Genomic DNA, 15,648 nt, shown 5'->3' with positions numbered 1-15,648 from the left:
AAGCCTTAATATTAACTTGTCTTTGGCAAAGTAACAAGGAATTAAGATGATGTGTATGTTGTCCATGATTTCGGATCAAAGGAATGGATAATGCCTTCATAATTTGTGTTGGACTTGGAGTTCAATCAAAATGAAGCCGTTTTGATTTTTGAAGTATATGAAGCTAGCAGAAGAAAGATGAAAGCCCCCGCCCCAGCCGGGTGTGTGGATTGACTCTAGTCAGCTACCCATGTGGTGTGATGCTTCGACTATTTTCTTCCTATCACTGCGGCACCCGACGCAACCCGCCCTCTCCGCGAGCCTGTTTCTCTATCATGGGTGAATTGGAACGCGTCTCTTTACCGCCAGACGCATCGCGTTTCTCCTACGCGTCGCATGTTCCCTCGCGTCTGCTACGAGCATCCGTCTGCCAATCAAGGCCTGCATCGGCGTGGGGTCCGAGAACCAAAGAGAAGGCTAGCACACTATGACTGGGCGGGCGCGCATAGAAAATCCGTGCAGCGGCAAGAGTTGTCATGGTCATTGAGGTGGGCTGGTATTCCATCAGTCTGACTCAAAATATCTCTGGCCAACACGGCAAGATTGGGTGCGTTTTAATGTGGACTGCGATGTAAATTCGGATGGTCTTTGGGATAGACCAGCCATCTTTGTCGGCTTCCGACGCCTATAAGAGAAGCAGTCCGGTCGTCACCCTCCACCTTTCTCCATCCTCCATCCGTTATCGCTTTCGAACTCCATAAGCCAACAGCATCCAAACCTCCAGAACTATTCCCAGTCCACCAAAAACAATCAAAATCATCTCCTTACGCGACGTGATCCCAGTATCTTTCCTTCTCCTCACCAAAGCGAACAGCTTCTTCAGACATTCTGAGATTTTGAATAAAAAACAAAACAGTGAGTTCAGATTCATCCACCAATGTTTCTTCCCAGTGATCTCTTTAACTGACCTATTCTTCTTCTTGATTGCTTTACAGATTGACACCTGTGTTTTTTACAGAGTTTTTTCCTTGGATACCCAAAGATGTTGCTCAATACCCCAAAGAGTCTGCTTCTCCTCGACGAATGTGATTCCATCACTGTTTCAGAAGGCAGCCAGAACCCGCGTACCAGACTTCTTCTTTCCACCCCAGTCGAGCCTTCAGTTTTGCGCACCGCCACCGTCAAGTCAATCATCCAGCGCAACCACTACCGACACGCAAAGGTTGAGCTTGGCTTATACCTTCTGCTTGACTCGGACCCAATGCTCGACGGCGATCTTCCTTCTGCAGGACACCAATCCTCTTCCTCTACCGGAAACTACTGGCTCGATTGCGCAGAGTCAGAAACATCAATCTCATTCAATGATCCCAATGAAATACCTTCCCACCTTTACAACCCTCCGCGTCTGCCCATGATGCAATTGCTCAAGAACTGGTGGCGATTCCGTTGAAGCAAAAAATTTGAAATAATCATCCCGACACCCGCAACGTCTCACCCTTGGAGCTCTTCGACATTGCAATCCAATCATGAATGCAGCGTCTCACCCTCGGAGCTCTTCGACCTTGAATACCTCCGGGCGCCCCAAATCACACGCGGGGAACATTCAAAGCGAAGTTCATGAGGGAGAAACAATGTGGACCACCACGGCTACATTCCCTTGGAACCCAAGCATGTTTGACTCGGCCATTCCTCTAATCTGTTTTTTCAAACATTAAAGGATCCCATTCCCCGGCGCAGCCCAATTACCAATCTCTCAGCTTTTGTTGGGTCCAGATTGTTCCTTCAATTGGTCAAGTCAAGACTGCCAAGCTGGAATCTGTCTCTGTCTCTGTTTTGTTCTATTCAGTCTTGTTCTGTTCAGTTTTGTTCATTCCTCTTCTGTTCTTATCTGTCAAGTTGTTTCTGTCATCCTTCCTCTTCTTATCTGCACCCTGCTTTCTGTCTCTATCTCTGTGTTTCTCCTTGTCATCCGACCTCCTGAGTCCTTATTAAAAAACGTAATTCAAATTTCATAATTCCCAGCTCCAAAGTTTGAATTGGCAACAGGCCTTGCATAAAGGCCGGATTGCGAGAGAGCCACGGAGCCTCGCGACACGTCGCGCTTTCCAAAAGCAGCGTTTGTCCAACATGTTAAGAAAAAGTATAGAAGAAGTATAACACTTTAGGCATCTTAACTCTGGGGGTCCTCATCAGGTCCTACCGGATTTGAGGACAGCCTGGCTATTCGGCACATCCACTGCACACTTGCTTTGTGTTTGAACATAGTTGCACCGCCACAGTAGATGACCGTATTTCTGCACAGCATATAGCACACATTATCCTTCTTAACCTGCCCGTCAAGAAGTGTCATGTGGGAGATTTTTCTTTCTGCTTCAATCGTCTCATGGCTCAGCATGCCCATCTTCAGCTCAGGAATTCGCCATTTTGAGAATCGATGGTGGATGCTCAGGAGTCAGATGGGCGTCGCGGCAAGCATGAAAAAGTGCTGAAAAAGTGCTGATTCAGGTAGGAGATACAGAAACATCTTTCTCTGACTTCATTGAGAATAGGCATGTAAAGTGAGACCATAATATCAGTATCATATGAAGCAACGTGCAATTTCAAAGGTGTTATCAGTGCTGGTGCACTTTCTCAAAACAACAGAAATAATCGAGAAAGTCATGGCAAGTCTGCATAATTTGATTGGATTGGGATTGATAAGTGCGAAGTCGGGACGCCTCGATAAGACGGTTACGATGTGTGTAAATCTGAGGTTGGCGAAGGAAGTTCTTGTATGACTGGTTTGATTCAAAAAACGCTAGCTGTGGCGACTGAGGAGTTGGTAAATGGGACATGGTTTGCGCGCGGGTATACTTATAAATACAGGTTGCTACGCAGACACAGCCATCTACTGAGGAACAAGGGTCTGTTGAAAGAAAAACTTCAGCATGGATTTAGGGGCCTTCATATATCAAGAAGGTAACTTACTTTAGTATCTTGAGAAAGCGGTTGCGGGTTAGGATTTTCTTTGAGAACGTCGAACCCACGGTGTTCACCTTTGTACTCAGGGAGGTTCTCGTGAGCTTGCTTGGTAGGAGTGACAACGGCCGGGTGGCTGTTTGACATCACATGGGGTGTGATCGGCCCAGTCGAATGGTCATCTGGACTGAGTGCCGATTCTTCTTCTTCAGAGGAGCCGCCAGCTTCATCCTCTTGATTGGGCCCTGCACGATGTGTTACAGTTTGAGGGGAGTGATCTAAATCCAAACAACTCATGGCGTCAGAACTATTTTGTTGATCAATACAAAATGACACCTGAAGTACCTTCGCTCTTGTCCGTAAGGGTTACTATAAAGGATCATGGCTTAGTAGATCTTGCGGGCATTTGACAATTAGGCAATAACGGGACAAAATGTGGACCACTTACAGGAATGTTGCGCAACTTTTTGCATCAATTCCCACCAGTGCATCATTTCGGCATGAGTGCGCGATTTGAAACTGAACGCAACTTCTTTACTTCCGATGTGCAACGACTTCTTCATTTTATTGAGACTTCCAGTGTTGTGACCACCACTCGTGCGCCTGGCTCCCTCGATGTGCCATTTGAAAGTCTTGGCCTCGGGTGGAGCCGGTGCACCAAGCGTACAATTGGGTAAGAATATGGACATTTCCGGTTCGTGATGCTTCAAGGGGTCAGAAGTCTTGAATTCATGCAAATAGCCGGAGGGTGTAAGAACATAATAACCCTCCTTGTAGTTCCGCGTAACTAAAGAAGTGAAGATGCACAAGCTGGTTGAGTTAAAATAGGCAATAGTATCGAGGAGCATGTCTTACACCTCTTTTTCCGCTCGAGAAGGCCCACATTGATCGGGCTGGTGAGTTCTTCATTGTGGCCAGGGAAAGTGATTTTTTCAAGATCACGCATCTGAATATCTTCAGGAACGAGATGACCACTGCGCTTGGCGAATTCAGTCCACTCAAGCTCAGGATCTAGCCCCGTGACACCGGCATGGATAGTTTGCCATTCGTTAGAGATTGCCTTTTCGGTGTTCAGTCGTGCGGATTCAAAGTCTTTTATCACCGCCTGGAGGTCAATATTCACGCGCTTTTCAAGCTCGAGTCCCTTTTTCTGGTATTCTATGTTAGGCAATCGGGGTGAACATGTGAGTATTGGTGGCAACAGAGTGTGAAATTATTGACATTTTCCTTACCGATGATTGTGCGAGTCAAGGAATTCTCAAGATTCATTTGTTCCTTGACTTGTTCTTCGACTTGGCGGTGTAAGAGGACCGGATCATCGTGAGCCACCAAAGCCGCCGGATTAGTTTTCGACTGGGCAATCGCCTGTGAGAGGTGACTGATCGCCTGGGTAGAATCTGCGCGACTCTTACCAACTTCAGTGGCAAGTTGAGTGGGTTTCGCTCCCAGGTCGGCGATAAGCTTGAGAAGCACAAGATCACAACGTATCAGAGGTGGTGCATTTCCATGGACAATAACAGTGGACAAACCTCCTTCACGTCTGTTTTGATCTTATTGAGACCGTGCAAAGTGCTCTGCGTGATGGAGTTAGCAAAGGCAGTATGATGATCCGAAATTGCCCGAGTTCGCTCGCGAGTGTTGAAGAGGATGGTTTGCCAACCGCCGGCGCCCTCGGCTAAAAATTGATTGCCTTCCCGTAACGGAACTGGCAAATGGCCTCCAATTTTCTGAAGTTCGGCGGCCGTGCTTAACAAATCATGTTAGGTTCACACTTTGATTAGCATGGTGAAAGTAGAACCAGAGGGTAAAAAACGAAAATCTTGGTAGGACGTACGAGGTTTCCAACTTGGCAAGGTCTTCATAATATGCTATAAAACCTTTGGTGATAGATTTGTATTCGACTGTCGGATAAGGTTGAATGTTAGAGGTTCAGCAAATGAAGACGAACAGGTAATTTCTAATTGGCTCACGGAAGCGGTCAACTAGGATGTCGATCTCTTTATGCTCAGGTTTATCGGCGTGTTCCGCGCAGCCGGAGCCTATAGGTAACGAAATTCACGCTTCAGTAAGCTATCGAGTGCACTGTGCGTGTGAGGCAACAACGTACCGTTTTTGATGGTGCTTGTGTGTTTCTTGGTCATGTTGACTTGTTTGAGAACGGGACGGTTGTTTCCGCTACTGTGGTGACTACTGTATGCAGATAGTCAGAAAATGTTATCGAGACGTGGGTTTTTGGGAATATTTTTGTTGAAAAGAAGAGGACAGACCTTCGACGATATAAATACTATTTTCGCCAGACTGTAGAGAGGGATACGATTGGGGAAAATCTTAACCGATAGATGTGACCACTATGCTGCAAGTCTACAACAGCTTTGGACTAGTTTGGTTTGAAAAATGCTGATCCTGGTTTGCCAATGACGCCGATCCAAAGAAGGCCGATGAAGTCGTTCTATCTGGAGGTCTGTGGGTTTTGAGCGCACAAGCCGTTCAATACAAAGCCACCACTCCAAAACCAAACCGAATTCCATAATTGGGCGATTCGTCATCAGCCGGCTCGGGAATTGATTACTTGATACGGCCAACTGGGATGATAGGAAGAGTTCGAAAGAGCTCACCACTGGGATCGAATTCTTCTCGAGCTGTTTGGTTTGTTGGTTTAGGAACGCGGAGCCAAGCTATGTAGAGACTACGCCAGACACCAAGACCCATGTCGATGTACGCATGTATTGGTACAGCATCCGTCCATGTCGGTTTCATCACCAGCACCAAACTATAACACGAAGAAAGACTGGCGACGAAAACTCAAAACACACTGGTGAGTCTGAGTCTGACGTCATGGACTTGAACTGCGCTCAGGCGGCTCGGATAGCCTCGGATCGTTGCAATTTCTCGAATCTCAATCGCCCACCTTGGCCCACAATCAGCATCGCTATTCGTCACCACATATACGAGCAAAAGAGATACTAACAAACATGATTTTAAAGGAAATTCGAGATAATTTGTGCGAACAATTCGGATCGTTTGCGTGCTAGTGTCAACTTTTGTTTCAACAAATCGACATTTGTGCGCAAGCTTCAGCTATTTTTCTTTCTCAAGATCTCTGCTGGTGTGATTAGTCCTTATTGATGTTTAGATTGGATAGAATAACAGTAGCAGGCCTCTCTTCTCAGTCTTCTTGCACACGTGAAAGGCGCAAAATAGATATATGATTGCCAGTTTTGGAAGATAAGAAAGTACAGCTACTGGTTAAAAAAGTAACCCATCTCAAAATTGAAACCTTGAAGATTTGTCAATTACGATTACTCTTTCAATTTTGAATCCTTTTCTTGAATTCATCCCATCACCTCCCCCAATCAACATTTAAAAACTATTCGTCGTATTTATATTACACTACACATGCTGTTAGGAAAGGAGAAGCAGATCGGTATCGCCACTCCTCGCCTTCAAGCTTGCGTCTATTATACATGTACACGTCTGGGGTGCCTTGCAGACAAAATGGACAGTCGGCCGACAAAATAGGAGAAAGCAGCTCGGAAAACAGAACCGCGCTTTCTTTTGAGGAGAAAGTAACTGGAAGATCCTAAGGGTTAATTCCTTTTTTGCGCAACTGGAAAGGGTTAAAGCGTATCCCATAGATTAGCAATTTCTCCCTGAGAAATGGACGACTGGAAGGATGTGACGAACCTCAGCCTCTTCTTCTTGCCTGATTTGCTCGTCAATCTCGGCACCTCGGCTAGGTTGATGACCGTGTTCTTTAGCCAAATCGGTCGGCTTCTGGCCTTTGTTCGGGATGTTTGGATCGGGATTGTAGTTGTCGTCATCCTTTTTCCTCAATTCAGACTCTAATCGATTCGCAATCGATCTTTGGTCCTTCGGGTCGTTTCCTAGATGTGAATGTGCCTTTCCAGCTTCGTACTAAAGATTTAAAGGTTCATTGAGCAAGTGGGAAAAAACAGTAAGTACTTCTTTCTTTCACACAGATAAAAATCCTGACACGGTCTTTGCAGCATTGATCGTGAAAATAAAAGCTGGAACAAGTCTGCCAGAGACGTCTTTGGGGGTACTCACTCTACTTTCTTCCCCATCTTTATGCGACGCATTCTTCTGATCGCCATCGTTAGCATGAGCCATAGTTTTTGCTGTCAAAGTGGGTTAATTTCTTCAGTTTTCAGTTTTCTATCTGAGCTTGTAAGACATTCTGTGCGATGCGACGACTTACATTGGGTAGACATGTTTGTTTAAAGCTTCACACTACGAAAACGGTGATGAGGAATTAAACAGACAAAAACGCAAGAGTGGATTGGATTAATTGATGGCCAGGTCGGTGGGGACTTAATGTTGCCGTGATCTCAAGAACCGCAACTGGCCTCCATGACGTCATCCCGTATTTCACGTGTACCACACCCTACAGTTTGGGGTTGCCACGGGTGAATCGGCAATTGCCTGATCAGATGTCCCAAATCATCACAGAGCCTCAACTCTGTGACTTGATCAATCGGAGGGCACTTGCCACTATCCGATGACTTGCAGTTGTAGAAGAGCCGCCCGGCTATGTACCTGAGCGGCCGGATTCCGCCGTCAGACTAGGCGCTGCGTACGTAACGCCTACATGGCGACTGATTTCAGACGCTTTTAGGGCTCCTTTTGCCATTGGGTGGAAGCCATCGCGGAAAGTCTTCCTAATTTGCAACCGTCCAGAAAGGCAAAATCCACCTTCCAAATACTCTGTCATTCAGTTGAGCGCAGATGGTCTTCAACATACATAATTGGGCGCGGCGTCCAAAGAGTGGGACCCGGGTCGCCAGAAATTAGCAATCACCCATCATAACCAGGTTTGGCCTCGATAACCTTGGATTGAGCCTCGCTGCGGTGACGATGGGCCACTGGCACAAACGCGTTTTTTAAAGCACAACTTGAACTGAGCTCAAGGTTCATGAGTACTCCGTAGTAAGTTTTTTCAGTACTGGTGTCGGGGATCCGATCCAACCATGCGTTGCACGTCAAAAAGTTGAAAAGGCCTCGTCGGGCTAGCGGACTTCGGTTCGGCAGACACGGCACACCTCCGAATCAGAAGGGTGCTGAGGGGCGAGGGAGGACGAGGGGCTTCTTCTAGTTTAACAAAATTGCTTGGCCGGGCGCGAGCTGCAAGATAGAGTCAATTCCATAATTACAACGCTGATCAAGTGGTGTCCGCGCAGGTCTTCCACATGTGGTTCGACTTCCATTTTAACATGTTTTCTCCGCACCAACAGTCATCCACACATCGACACGAGTCGTATTGAAGGACTATTGGTACCTCGGCCGCTGCAAGTGCTATGTTGGCAGCGAAGAGCATCCTCTTCGCTGCGGAAACTCCGGGTGTATGTAACCTCAAGTGCTTGAAGCACCGGTCTGTACCGGCATTCGAGCTTGGAAGGGGCAAATCTACTAATCTTATTCCAAACTAGCACTTGATAGGGAAGATATAAGTAGAGGATAATTTTTGCACGCGAGCTAAAAGGTTTGCACGCGTCACAAACATCCGTGGATGTCTGTGCACCTCTTGAGTCTTGTCCGTCTGTGCATACACATCTCACCGTGACAGCTTCGCCAGACTGGTGAGGAGCAATGAAGACAAGTCCAAACCAGCACGAGCCAAAATGGGGCGCTCAGATATTTTCTGATGTGTAAAACTTTCTTATGCACACCGACATTTTTTCTTCCGTTCTTATTTTGCATCCAATATCGACCAGCGCCATATTTGAACCATTGTGATCATAACCTCCATCACCGTGTCTTCACCGAATTTATTTCAAGCAGCAACATAAACCTTCTAGCTCTTTCACCCCAGCATCTAATCGACAGGTGTTTGCTCCCGTGGCACGGTCCAATATACATATTTCGACCTCCGGCTTACACGAAACCCTTCGAATTTGCACCTGTTGGCCAAGTCATGGATGGGGCAAAGCTTACCAAAGAGGCTCCAAAAGTCCGCCGGCTAGACCTCTCAAAAGCAACATATTCGAATTTTTTATCCGCACCCAAGTCCGCCCCCGCATGGATAAAGAAACTGACAAGGAGGTCAACTTCTGGAACACTTGCAACCGAACCTGAGGAAACAGGATCTTCTCCAATCACCGCCACCGATAGTTCACATCCTCGAGACGAAAATAGCCCCCAATCACTTGGTAGCTATAACCATTCCGACAACATTTCACCCTCTGTCAACAATTACGGAAATCTCCAAGAAACTGAGGAAATAGTTTCATCTCCCATCGAAACTTCACCGAATCCAATCCCACAAGCAGGGGATATTTTTTTGCCTACCGATGACTCGAGTAATAGGGAAACCTCATCAGGATGGATCGATCTGAAGGCAAGTACAATATTTCTCACTTTCTCGCGGACGCTTATTCCGAATCTAATCATGGACTTTCTCATCTTACACTCGGAACTCCAATAAATTTGTTTAGTCCCTCGATTCTTCTTCTGCAGGAAAGATTGCTGTTGTGGAGAAGGCTGTCGCGCCCGGAAGGCTTTCCCTTTCAGTAACGTCTTCCACCCCTTTTTCAAAGCTAGGAGGGAATTTCTTAGCCCGGAAATTTACCTCCAAGGCCAATAGAAGGATCAGCGTAGACATGATTGGTCAGCCACTCACATCTAGGTTCGTGATCATTACCGTCTTAAAGAAGTGTCTACAGTCAAAAAGTTTAACTGTCGGAACCGGGTTAGACATTTGTATCACACCAGTGATCCCGATAAAGCAGGTGAAATTCTCAAAACGTGGAATGATCAGGTTACTGGAAAACTCGCTGGTCAGCAAGCTGAGATCTTTATGATATTGCAGAATCACTCACAATGCCTCTCTCTTACTTCATTGCACGATCAGCGATGGCGAACCCCGGTTCTTCCCAGAGAACGGCAGATGGGAATGTGGCTTCAGGGTCCGAACGAGAGTCTTGCTCGGCAAATCTCAAAGACGGGAGTGAAAAGCCGCCGAATCCGAAATCCCAAGCGCCTGAATTCACTCAGATGCTCTATGGTAGCCCGACATTTTCTTCAGAGCCTCAAAATAACATCCCCGCATCCGATATAAACCAAACTGTTATCGTGCGGAAGCAAGCACCACGCACACGGCTCACCTTAGATTTTTCAGGTCTGGGCGCACCAGCTAGCTCGTCAAGTGACACGGGCTACCTCACCCCGTCAATGTTCTCAGAGGCTCTCGAAGGCATCGCTGAAGAAAAATCAGAGGCTCAATTATCCCCCAGCGTCATTACAGTGGAGAAGGCTGTGGCGACGAAGATTTTTTTCGAAAAGCATTATGGTACATTTCAATCGGTCTAAAAATAGATTTCCTCCTCTTGATACATTCCGATTTGATTTTTCTAGATGCAATTCTGAAGCGGCCCAAAGACCGAGACGAACGGAAGAAGGTAATGGAAGCTGAGCTTTTGCGACTCAAAATCAATGACCATGATCGTGAAGAAATTGTGAGCAACTGGAATCGAAGTGAAACGGCTTACCTGCGCGAAATTCGGAACAGGGTGGGGATTGAAAACTTCAAAAAGCTAAAAACAATTGGTCACGGCGCGTTCGGGGTCGTGTCTCTAGTCAGGGAAGAGATCACTGGCGAATTACTAGCAATGAAACAAATGAGGAAATCGGACATGTTGCGTCGCGGCCAAGAAGGTCATGTCAGGGCTGAAAGAGATATAATGACCGCTGCTAGCTCGACCTGCCGCTGGATCGTTCGGCTGGTTTATTCTTTCCAAGACGTGGATCATCTGTACTTGGTTATGGAGTACATGGGAGGAGGGGATATGCTGAACTTGCTGATTCAACGAGATACTTTTCCAGAATCAATGGCCAAGTTTTACGTTGCGGAAATGATCCTCGCAATAGAAGAGGCCCACAAACTAGGATATCTACATCGTGATATCAAGCCTGACAACTTTCTATTCGATAGAGAAGGGCATGTCAAACTATCAGACTTTGGCTTGGCCACCGACTTTCATTGGTGAGTGAGTAGAACAACAAGCAACACGCGCATTATTGGTGATAAATTTCATATTCTAGGGCTCATGATGCAGCGTATTATGAGCACCAGCGGATTGACCTCTTACACAAACACGGAATTGATCTTGAGGATGGACTTCCCAATCTCAAGCGACTTGATCAAGCGTACTCGCTAGATGAAGATTCCACCGGACCCAACCATTTGGCTGCTGGGACCAAGGAAGACCGATTACTGACTATTAGGGATCGAAAGCGTAAGAAAATGGCTTTCTCCGTTGTTGGTACAAACAACTAGTAAGTAATTTTCTCCAACTGTTGTCCCACATTTACATCATTTTGATAATTTCAATGTACTTCATCGAATTGATTCAAGCATGGCACCAGAAGTGCTGAAGTCGGGCGGATACGATCGGGCGTGTGATTGGTGGAGCCTGGGTAGGTTTTCATAAACCCAGATATCTTCCAATCACCTTCTAACATTTGTCTTGGTGCTCGCAGGAGTAATTCTCTTTGAGATGATCTATGGATATCCTCCGTTCAGCTCTCGCTCTCGCCAAATTACACGCACCAAAATAATGCAATGGAAGTCTTATCTACGATTTCCGACCAGTCCCCGGGTTTCCCAACAAGCTATCCAGTTCATGCAATCCCTATTGTGTGATAGAAAGGATCGTTTAGGATCCACAGTTCGCCCGCCACTTCCTCAGCGTAACGCTCCACGCAATCCCGCATCAAAATGGTTGAACTCTGAATCAAGCATTCAGCGAGATGGTGCGGACGAACTGAAGGCACATCCATGGTTCAAGGGTGCGTGAAACAAACCCACTAAATCGGATAAATTTTAACGCATGTTTTTGTCGGCATTTCAAATCCTTCAAGGAACCGATTTTAAAACCATCCATTTGGAGAAACCGCCATTCATACCCAAACTGAAGTCGGAAACCGATACTCGTTATTTTGAAGAAAATATTGACGCAAATCCACTTCCTCTGCCCGGTGGGGCTGCTGCTCAAACTCGCGACGCACTTTTGGGACACTCGAAGTACGGAGCTGATGTCCTTGAAACGAGGAAAAAGCATGCGTTTGTTGGGTATACTTTCAAAAGCCCCCGGAGAGAAGTCTTTGATCCACGCAGGGGATTCCTTCTCCAAAACTTCAACTCCGGATCTGCTGAGGACGCCAAAGCACAGGCCCCCCAGGTTGTTGAAGAGCCGATTACTCAAGCCCTTCTGCAGGCTGTATTGGAGGACGAAGCAGACGAAAACATGCGCCGCATGTCAATTTGAAGCTTGTTAGGACTCCGTTTCTCTTAAGTGTAGCTCAAATCACTTCACTACTTCCGCTTTGCACTTCTATTGAAGGTTAAACTTTGTGGCCCAACTTCAACTGCTTTTTAAGCCCAGAGACCTTTTCACTCGCAAAAAATTAAATATCTGTGAAATCCATCAGCGCATCTAATAGTTCATCACCACATTATCTTAGTACAAATTCTATAGAAATCTTGTTGCAGTATTGTTATAGTAGCAGTGTTAAAATTCAGTGTTGTTCTTCAATAGTCTCATTGCTTGTATTTGAATCAGAATAGTTGTTGAGTCACGTCAATTGTTTATCTGTGATGCCTTTTTTCGCTATACTATGAGAAACAACTCATAAAAAGATCATGCAACCTGAAAGGTGCAAATGATACCTTGCCGAGTCACAAATTATTGCTAATTTCTTGGCAAAGTTTTTAATGATGATTCCCAGGCGAAAAATTTCACTGTGGTATGATTGAAAAAAACTTACTCGTATGATCCCTATGCTTTATCTTTGTAAACCTTTGAATACGAGCTACGACTTAATGGAGGCAAGTGAACTACTTTCACTTGATTGAAGAGCACTTCATCTTCCAACGTTTGAATTTTCAATTCATCATCCAATGAATGTGCATTGCACCACATTGAACGCAATCTCTATCATTTTTTTCTTGTACTTGGAAAATTTAGATTTAACTCTCATGACATGCTTAGTAAAGATACTTCTCAACATCAAGCAAACACACCCATTTCCGTGCTAATACGAAAACAAAAACTGTTAAAATACTTATTCTGTACTTGATTCCCGGATGTTTTAATGAGGTGGAGTTTCATGTCTGCAACAACTAAAATTGAGGTTAATGAGGTCAATCTGATAGACCAATCAACACATCAAGTTTTACCTGAATGAAATCCTCCAGACAAGTCACCGATCAAGAGATGTTTTTCTGAGTCTCTATCAAGCTTCTAACTTCTGCCGCTGCCCCGTAGCTCGCCTTTCACGTGCACGGGAAGCAAGAAAAAATCATCACCGATGAGATGCTCTTCACTTTACGCTCAGGCAGAAATCAAATGCCTTCATTCACGCACCTGAAAGCCTCCTCCTCTGATCAATGCAAAAAGTGTAATACGGAAGTAAATTTGAGCCACCGGTTTGCTAAGGAATTACCAGGTTAGGACAACGAGGGAAGAAATTTACCCAATTCCATAACAATGGACCAAGAGCCCAGTTTCATCCTGAGTTTCTCCTTTCTTAGAAATCGTGAAATTTTCCCTTTCAACCCGAGGACCATCCTTGCGACTGGGCCTCAAAGCCGCAATATGATCCAATATTTCGATGCCGTTGGACGTGCCGTCACGGCTAAGATCGGGCCGGAGCTTGAGCGCTTCGGTCAAGATCCTATCGGCGATTCCGTTGTCGATGGATAAAGAGGAGTTGCCAGGTTCATATGAGCCACCCAAGATGACCTCTTCGCCTTCGCCGGGTATGGTAGGTGGGCGCGAGCAGATGTAGATACATTTATCGTCATCCCGTGTGATTAGTTGGATCGGTTGAGGGGGCCTGATGAGGATCGTTTGACCACGAATCGGCTCCATCAATTCGTCTGACACACCACACAAGCTGCCCGCGCCGAGACCTGACGCATTTACTACTATTTTCGCCGCCGGGATGCCAAACTTGGGATCCCCCAGAAAAGCCTCCGAGACGGTTTCAAGACGATGGTGAATGATTTGGACTTCGTATTTGACCAGTTGCTTTCTGAGGTAATCCAGGTAACGGATTGGGTTCAAGGAAACGGATTTACAGATTATTCCATCTACTTTTCCTTCTGGCGCCTTCGCTAATTCTTCGTCGTTCATTTTTCGAGCCTTTCAATCACGTGCGCTCTCAAGTCAGTTTACTCAATTGGAAAGATTGGAGTGTCCAGATATAAACCAACGGATAATTCACCTCCGGACATAGGTCCATATACCACGGTAATTCAGTCAACCGATGGTCATAATATTTCTTGAAGTCAGCTTTCTACAATAGCCCCCGAGAAACGAAGGTTTTCAGCAGATCTTGGAGGGTGTGGATGGGGAGGGCTTGAGCCGTCTGAGCCGCTAACCATGACAACCGAAGGATCTTGCTCAGCAATCTCCCAAAGATGCTTAAACGACTTCGTCTCCCATCCGGCTACCCTTTTCTGCAGCTCGGTCTCTGGTTGAGGAGTGAAGGGGTGCCAGAAAGCACCCTACATGCGCAATCAGAAAAGAGGTCAAGTCACTTCTTCCTCCGGCTCATAATTTTTTTTTCTCTGCCAAATGAATGAAAATGAATGAAAGAAATGTGTCTCATTTGAAACACGTACCGCCCAAGGGGAAGCAAAATCTGGTTCCACTGGGAGCTTCGTCGACGGGTCTTGAGACCATGCAGTCAGCGCGCTTTCGGCGGTGACCACATTGACACGATATGGTGAGCCCGGCTGTTTGGCGAGCTCGAGTGCACAGGTGAGACCGAGTACACCGGATCCGATGACGTTGACAATGCACGGCGGCTCTTGGCTCGGTGGGGCGGACATGACCAGAGATCACTAGCAACTCGAGGATTGAAGGACCAGATTCGTGGGGCGATAATATGTCCTTGGGGGTGGGCACTTGATGAGATGTTAACTGAATGGCTTGAGACCAGGAATGATGGTCCTCAAAATACATAAAGGCACCTGATTGCACAGCAGGAGCGGGGAAACCTCCTCGGAGACAAGGTATATTACAAACATGTCTTTCAAATCAAACCATGGAGTGCATCCATCCATGCTTGGTCCACCAGGGTTAAAGACCACCGATGCTGAAGAGGATATACAGATGAGGGCATGATATGCTATCGGCTGAAACTGTTGCCAAACCTCACTTCCTGGTGGAGAACTGAATGGTAGCCATCACACAGTGAAGCTTCCATCGCCGTCTCCTTCGAGCCAGAATAAATTTTGAGGGTCCAATCCGGTGCCTCGGAGCTGGAATATATCACCTATCCCGCACCCTCTCCCTGGTCGTATCCAGAATCCGGTCGGATTCAACTGGATTTCAATGTGGCTATTTTTGATATTTATTGCAAAAATTGCAAAAACAAAAGTACAACAATAAGCTCGTGCTGCGAGATTCCCAGGAATTCCCCGAAGGAATCCCCGATCTGAGGCGGCTTTCCGGGGTTTACCCAAAGCCTCACTTTTACGGCCGGATCCTAGATTTCATCAGCTCCGTCCCGAATACGGATCGGGTCTGGAGGGTTGCCGCATTTCGACGGATCTGCGGTGTCCGGATCAGAGCCTTCAGAGCCAGTGGATAATCAAACTTACTCAGTCCTTTTCCTTCTGACGTGGTACTACGGTAGACAGGCACCAGATTTAATGGTTGTGGTAATTTGTACCATACGCCATGT

The 15,648-nt window shown here is 46.3% G+C and overlaps 5 protein-coding genes across 5 annotated transcripts; 2 read left to right on the top strand and 3 right to left on the bottom strand.

The window, feature by feature from the left end:
- Nucleotides 1-1,021: 1,021 nt before the first annotated feature.
- PtA15_10A572 (uncharacterized protein) lies at nucleotides 1,022-1,429 on the top strand (the record flags this gene model as incomplete). The annotated part of the gene is made up of 1 exon (XM_053160761.1): nucleotides 1,022-1,429. The coding sequence occupies one exon, from the start codon at nucleotides 1,022-1,024 to the stop codon at nucleotides 1,427-1,429; it is 408 nt and encodes a 135-aa protein (XP_053024703.1).
- Nucleotides 1,430-2,866: 1,437 nt separating this feature from the next.
- On the bottom strand, nucleotides 2,867-5,078 carry PtA15_10A571 (uncharacterized protein; the record flags this gene model as incomplete). The annotated part of the gene is made up of 10 exons (XM_053160760.1): nucleotides 2,867-2,884; nucleotides 2,947-3,215; nucleotides 3,283-3,306; nucleotides 3,386-3,724; nucleotides 3,793-4,095; nucleotides 4,170-4,398; nucleotides 4,467-4,683; nucleotides 4,772-4,838; nucleotides 4,908-4,976; nucleotides 5,045-5,078. 10 exons carry the CDS (start codon nucleotides 5,076-5,078, stop codon nucleotides 2,867-2,869), a joined length of 1,569 nt encoding a protein of 522 aa, XP_053024702.1.
- Nucleotides 5,079-6,517: 1,439 nt separating this feature from the next.
- On the bottom strand, nucleotides 6,518-7,169 carry PtA15_10A570 (uncharacterized protein; the record flags this gene model as incomplete). Its single annotated transcript, XM_053160759.1, has 4 exons — nucleotides 6,518-6,544; nucleotides 6,622-6,852; nucleotides 7,006-7,076; nucleotides 7,157-7,169. The coding sequence occupies 4 exons, from the start codon at nucleotides 7,167-7,169 to the stop codon at nucleotides 6,518-6,520; spliced, it is 342 nt and encodes a 113-aa protein (XP_053024701.1).
- A 1,430-nt stretch (nucleotides 7,170-8,599) lies between these two features.
- On the top strand, nucleotides 8,600-12,221 carry PtA15_10A569 (uncharacterized protein; the record flags this gene model as incomplete). Its single annotated transcript, XM_053160757.1, has 9 exons — nucleotides 8,600-9,292; nucleotides 9,390-9,580; nucleotides 9,649-9,731; nucleotides 9,806-10,243; nucleotides 10,309-10,936; nucleotides 10,996-11,229; nucleotides 11,309-11,370; nucleotides 11,434-11,742; nucleotides 11,815-12,221. The coding sequence occupies 9 exons, from the start codon at nucleotides 8,600-8,602 to the stop codon at nucleotides 12,219-12,221; spliced, it is 3,045 nt and encodes a 1,014-aa protein (XP_053024700.1).
- Nucleotides 12,222-13,162: 941 nt separating this feature from the next.
- Nucleotides 13,163-14,791, bottom strand: PtA15_10A568 (uncharacterized protein; the record flags this gene model as incomplete). Its single annotated transcript, XM_053160756.1, has 6 exons — nucleotides 13,163-13,225; nucleotides 13,320-13,335; nucleotides 13,429-14,099; nucleotides 14,182-14,253; nucleotides 14,339-14,464; nucleotides 14,582-14,791. The coding sequence occupies 6 exons, from the start codon at nucleotides 14,789-14,791 to the stop codon at nucleotides 13,163-13,165; spliced, it is 1,158 nt and encodes a 385-aa protein (XP_053024699.1).
- Between the last annotated feature and the right edge of the window lie 857 nt (nucleotides 14,792-15,648).

The sequence above is a fragment of the Puccinia triticina genome, chromosome 10A, assembly GCF_026914185.1.
Source record: "Puccinia triticina chromosome 10A, complete sequence".
Classification (NCBI taxonomy): domain Eukaryota; kingdom Fungi; phylum Basidiomycota; class Pucciniomycetes; order Pucciniales; family Pucciniaceae; genus Puccinia; species Puccinia triticina.
The sequence above is the reverse complement of the archived record's forward strand: the minus strand, read 5'-3'. Positions and strand labels throughout refer to the sequence as shown.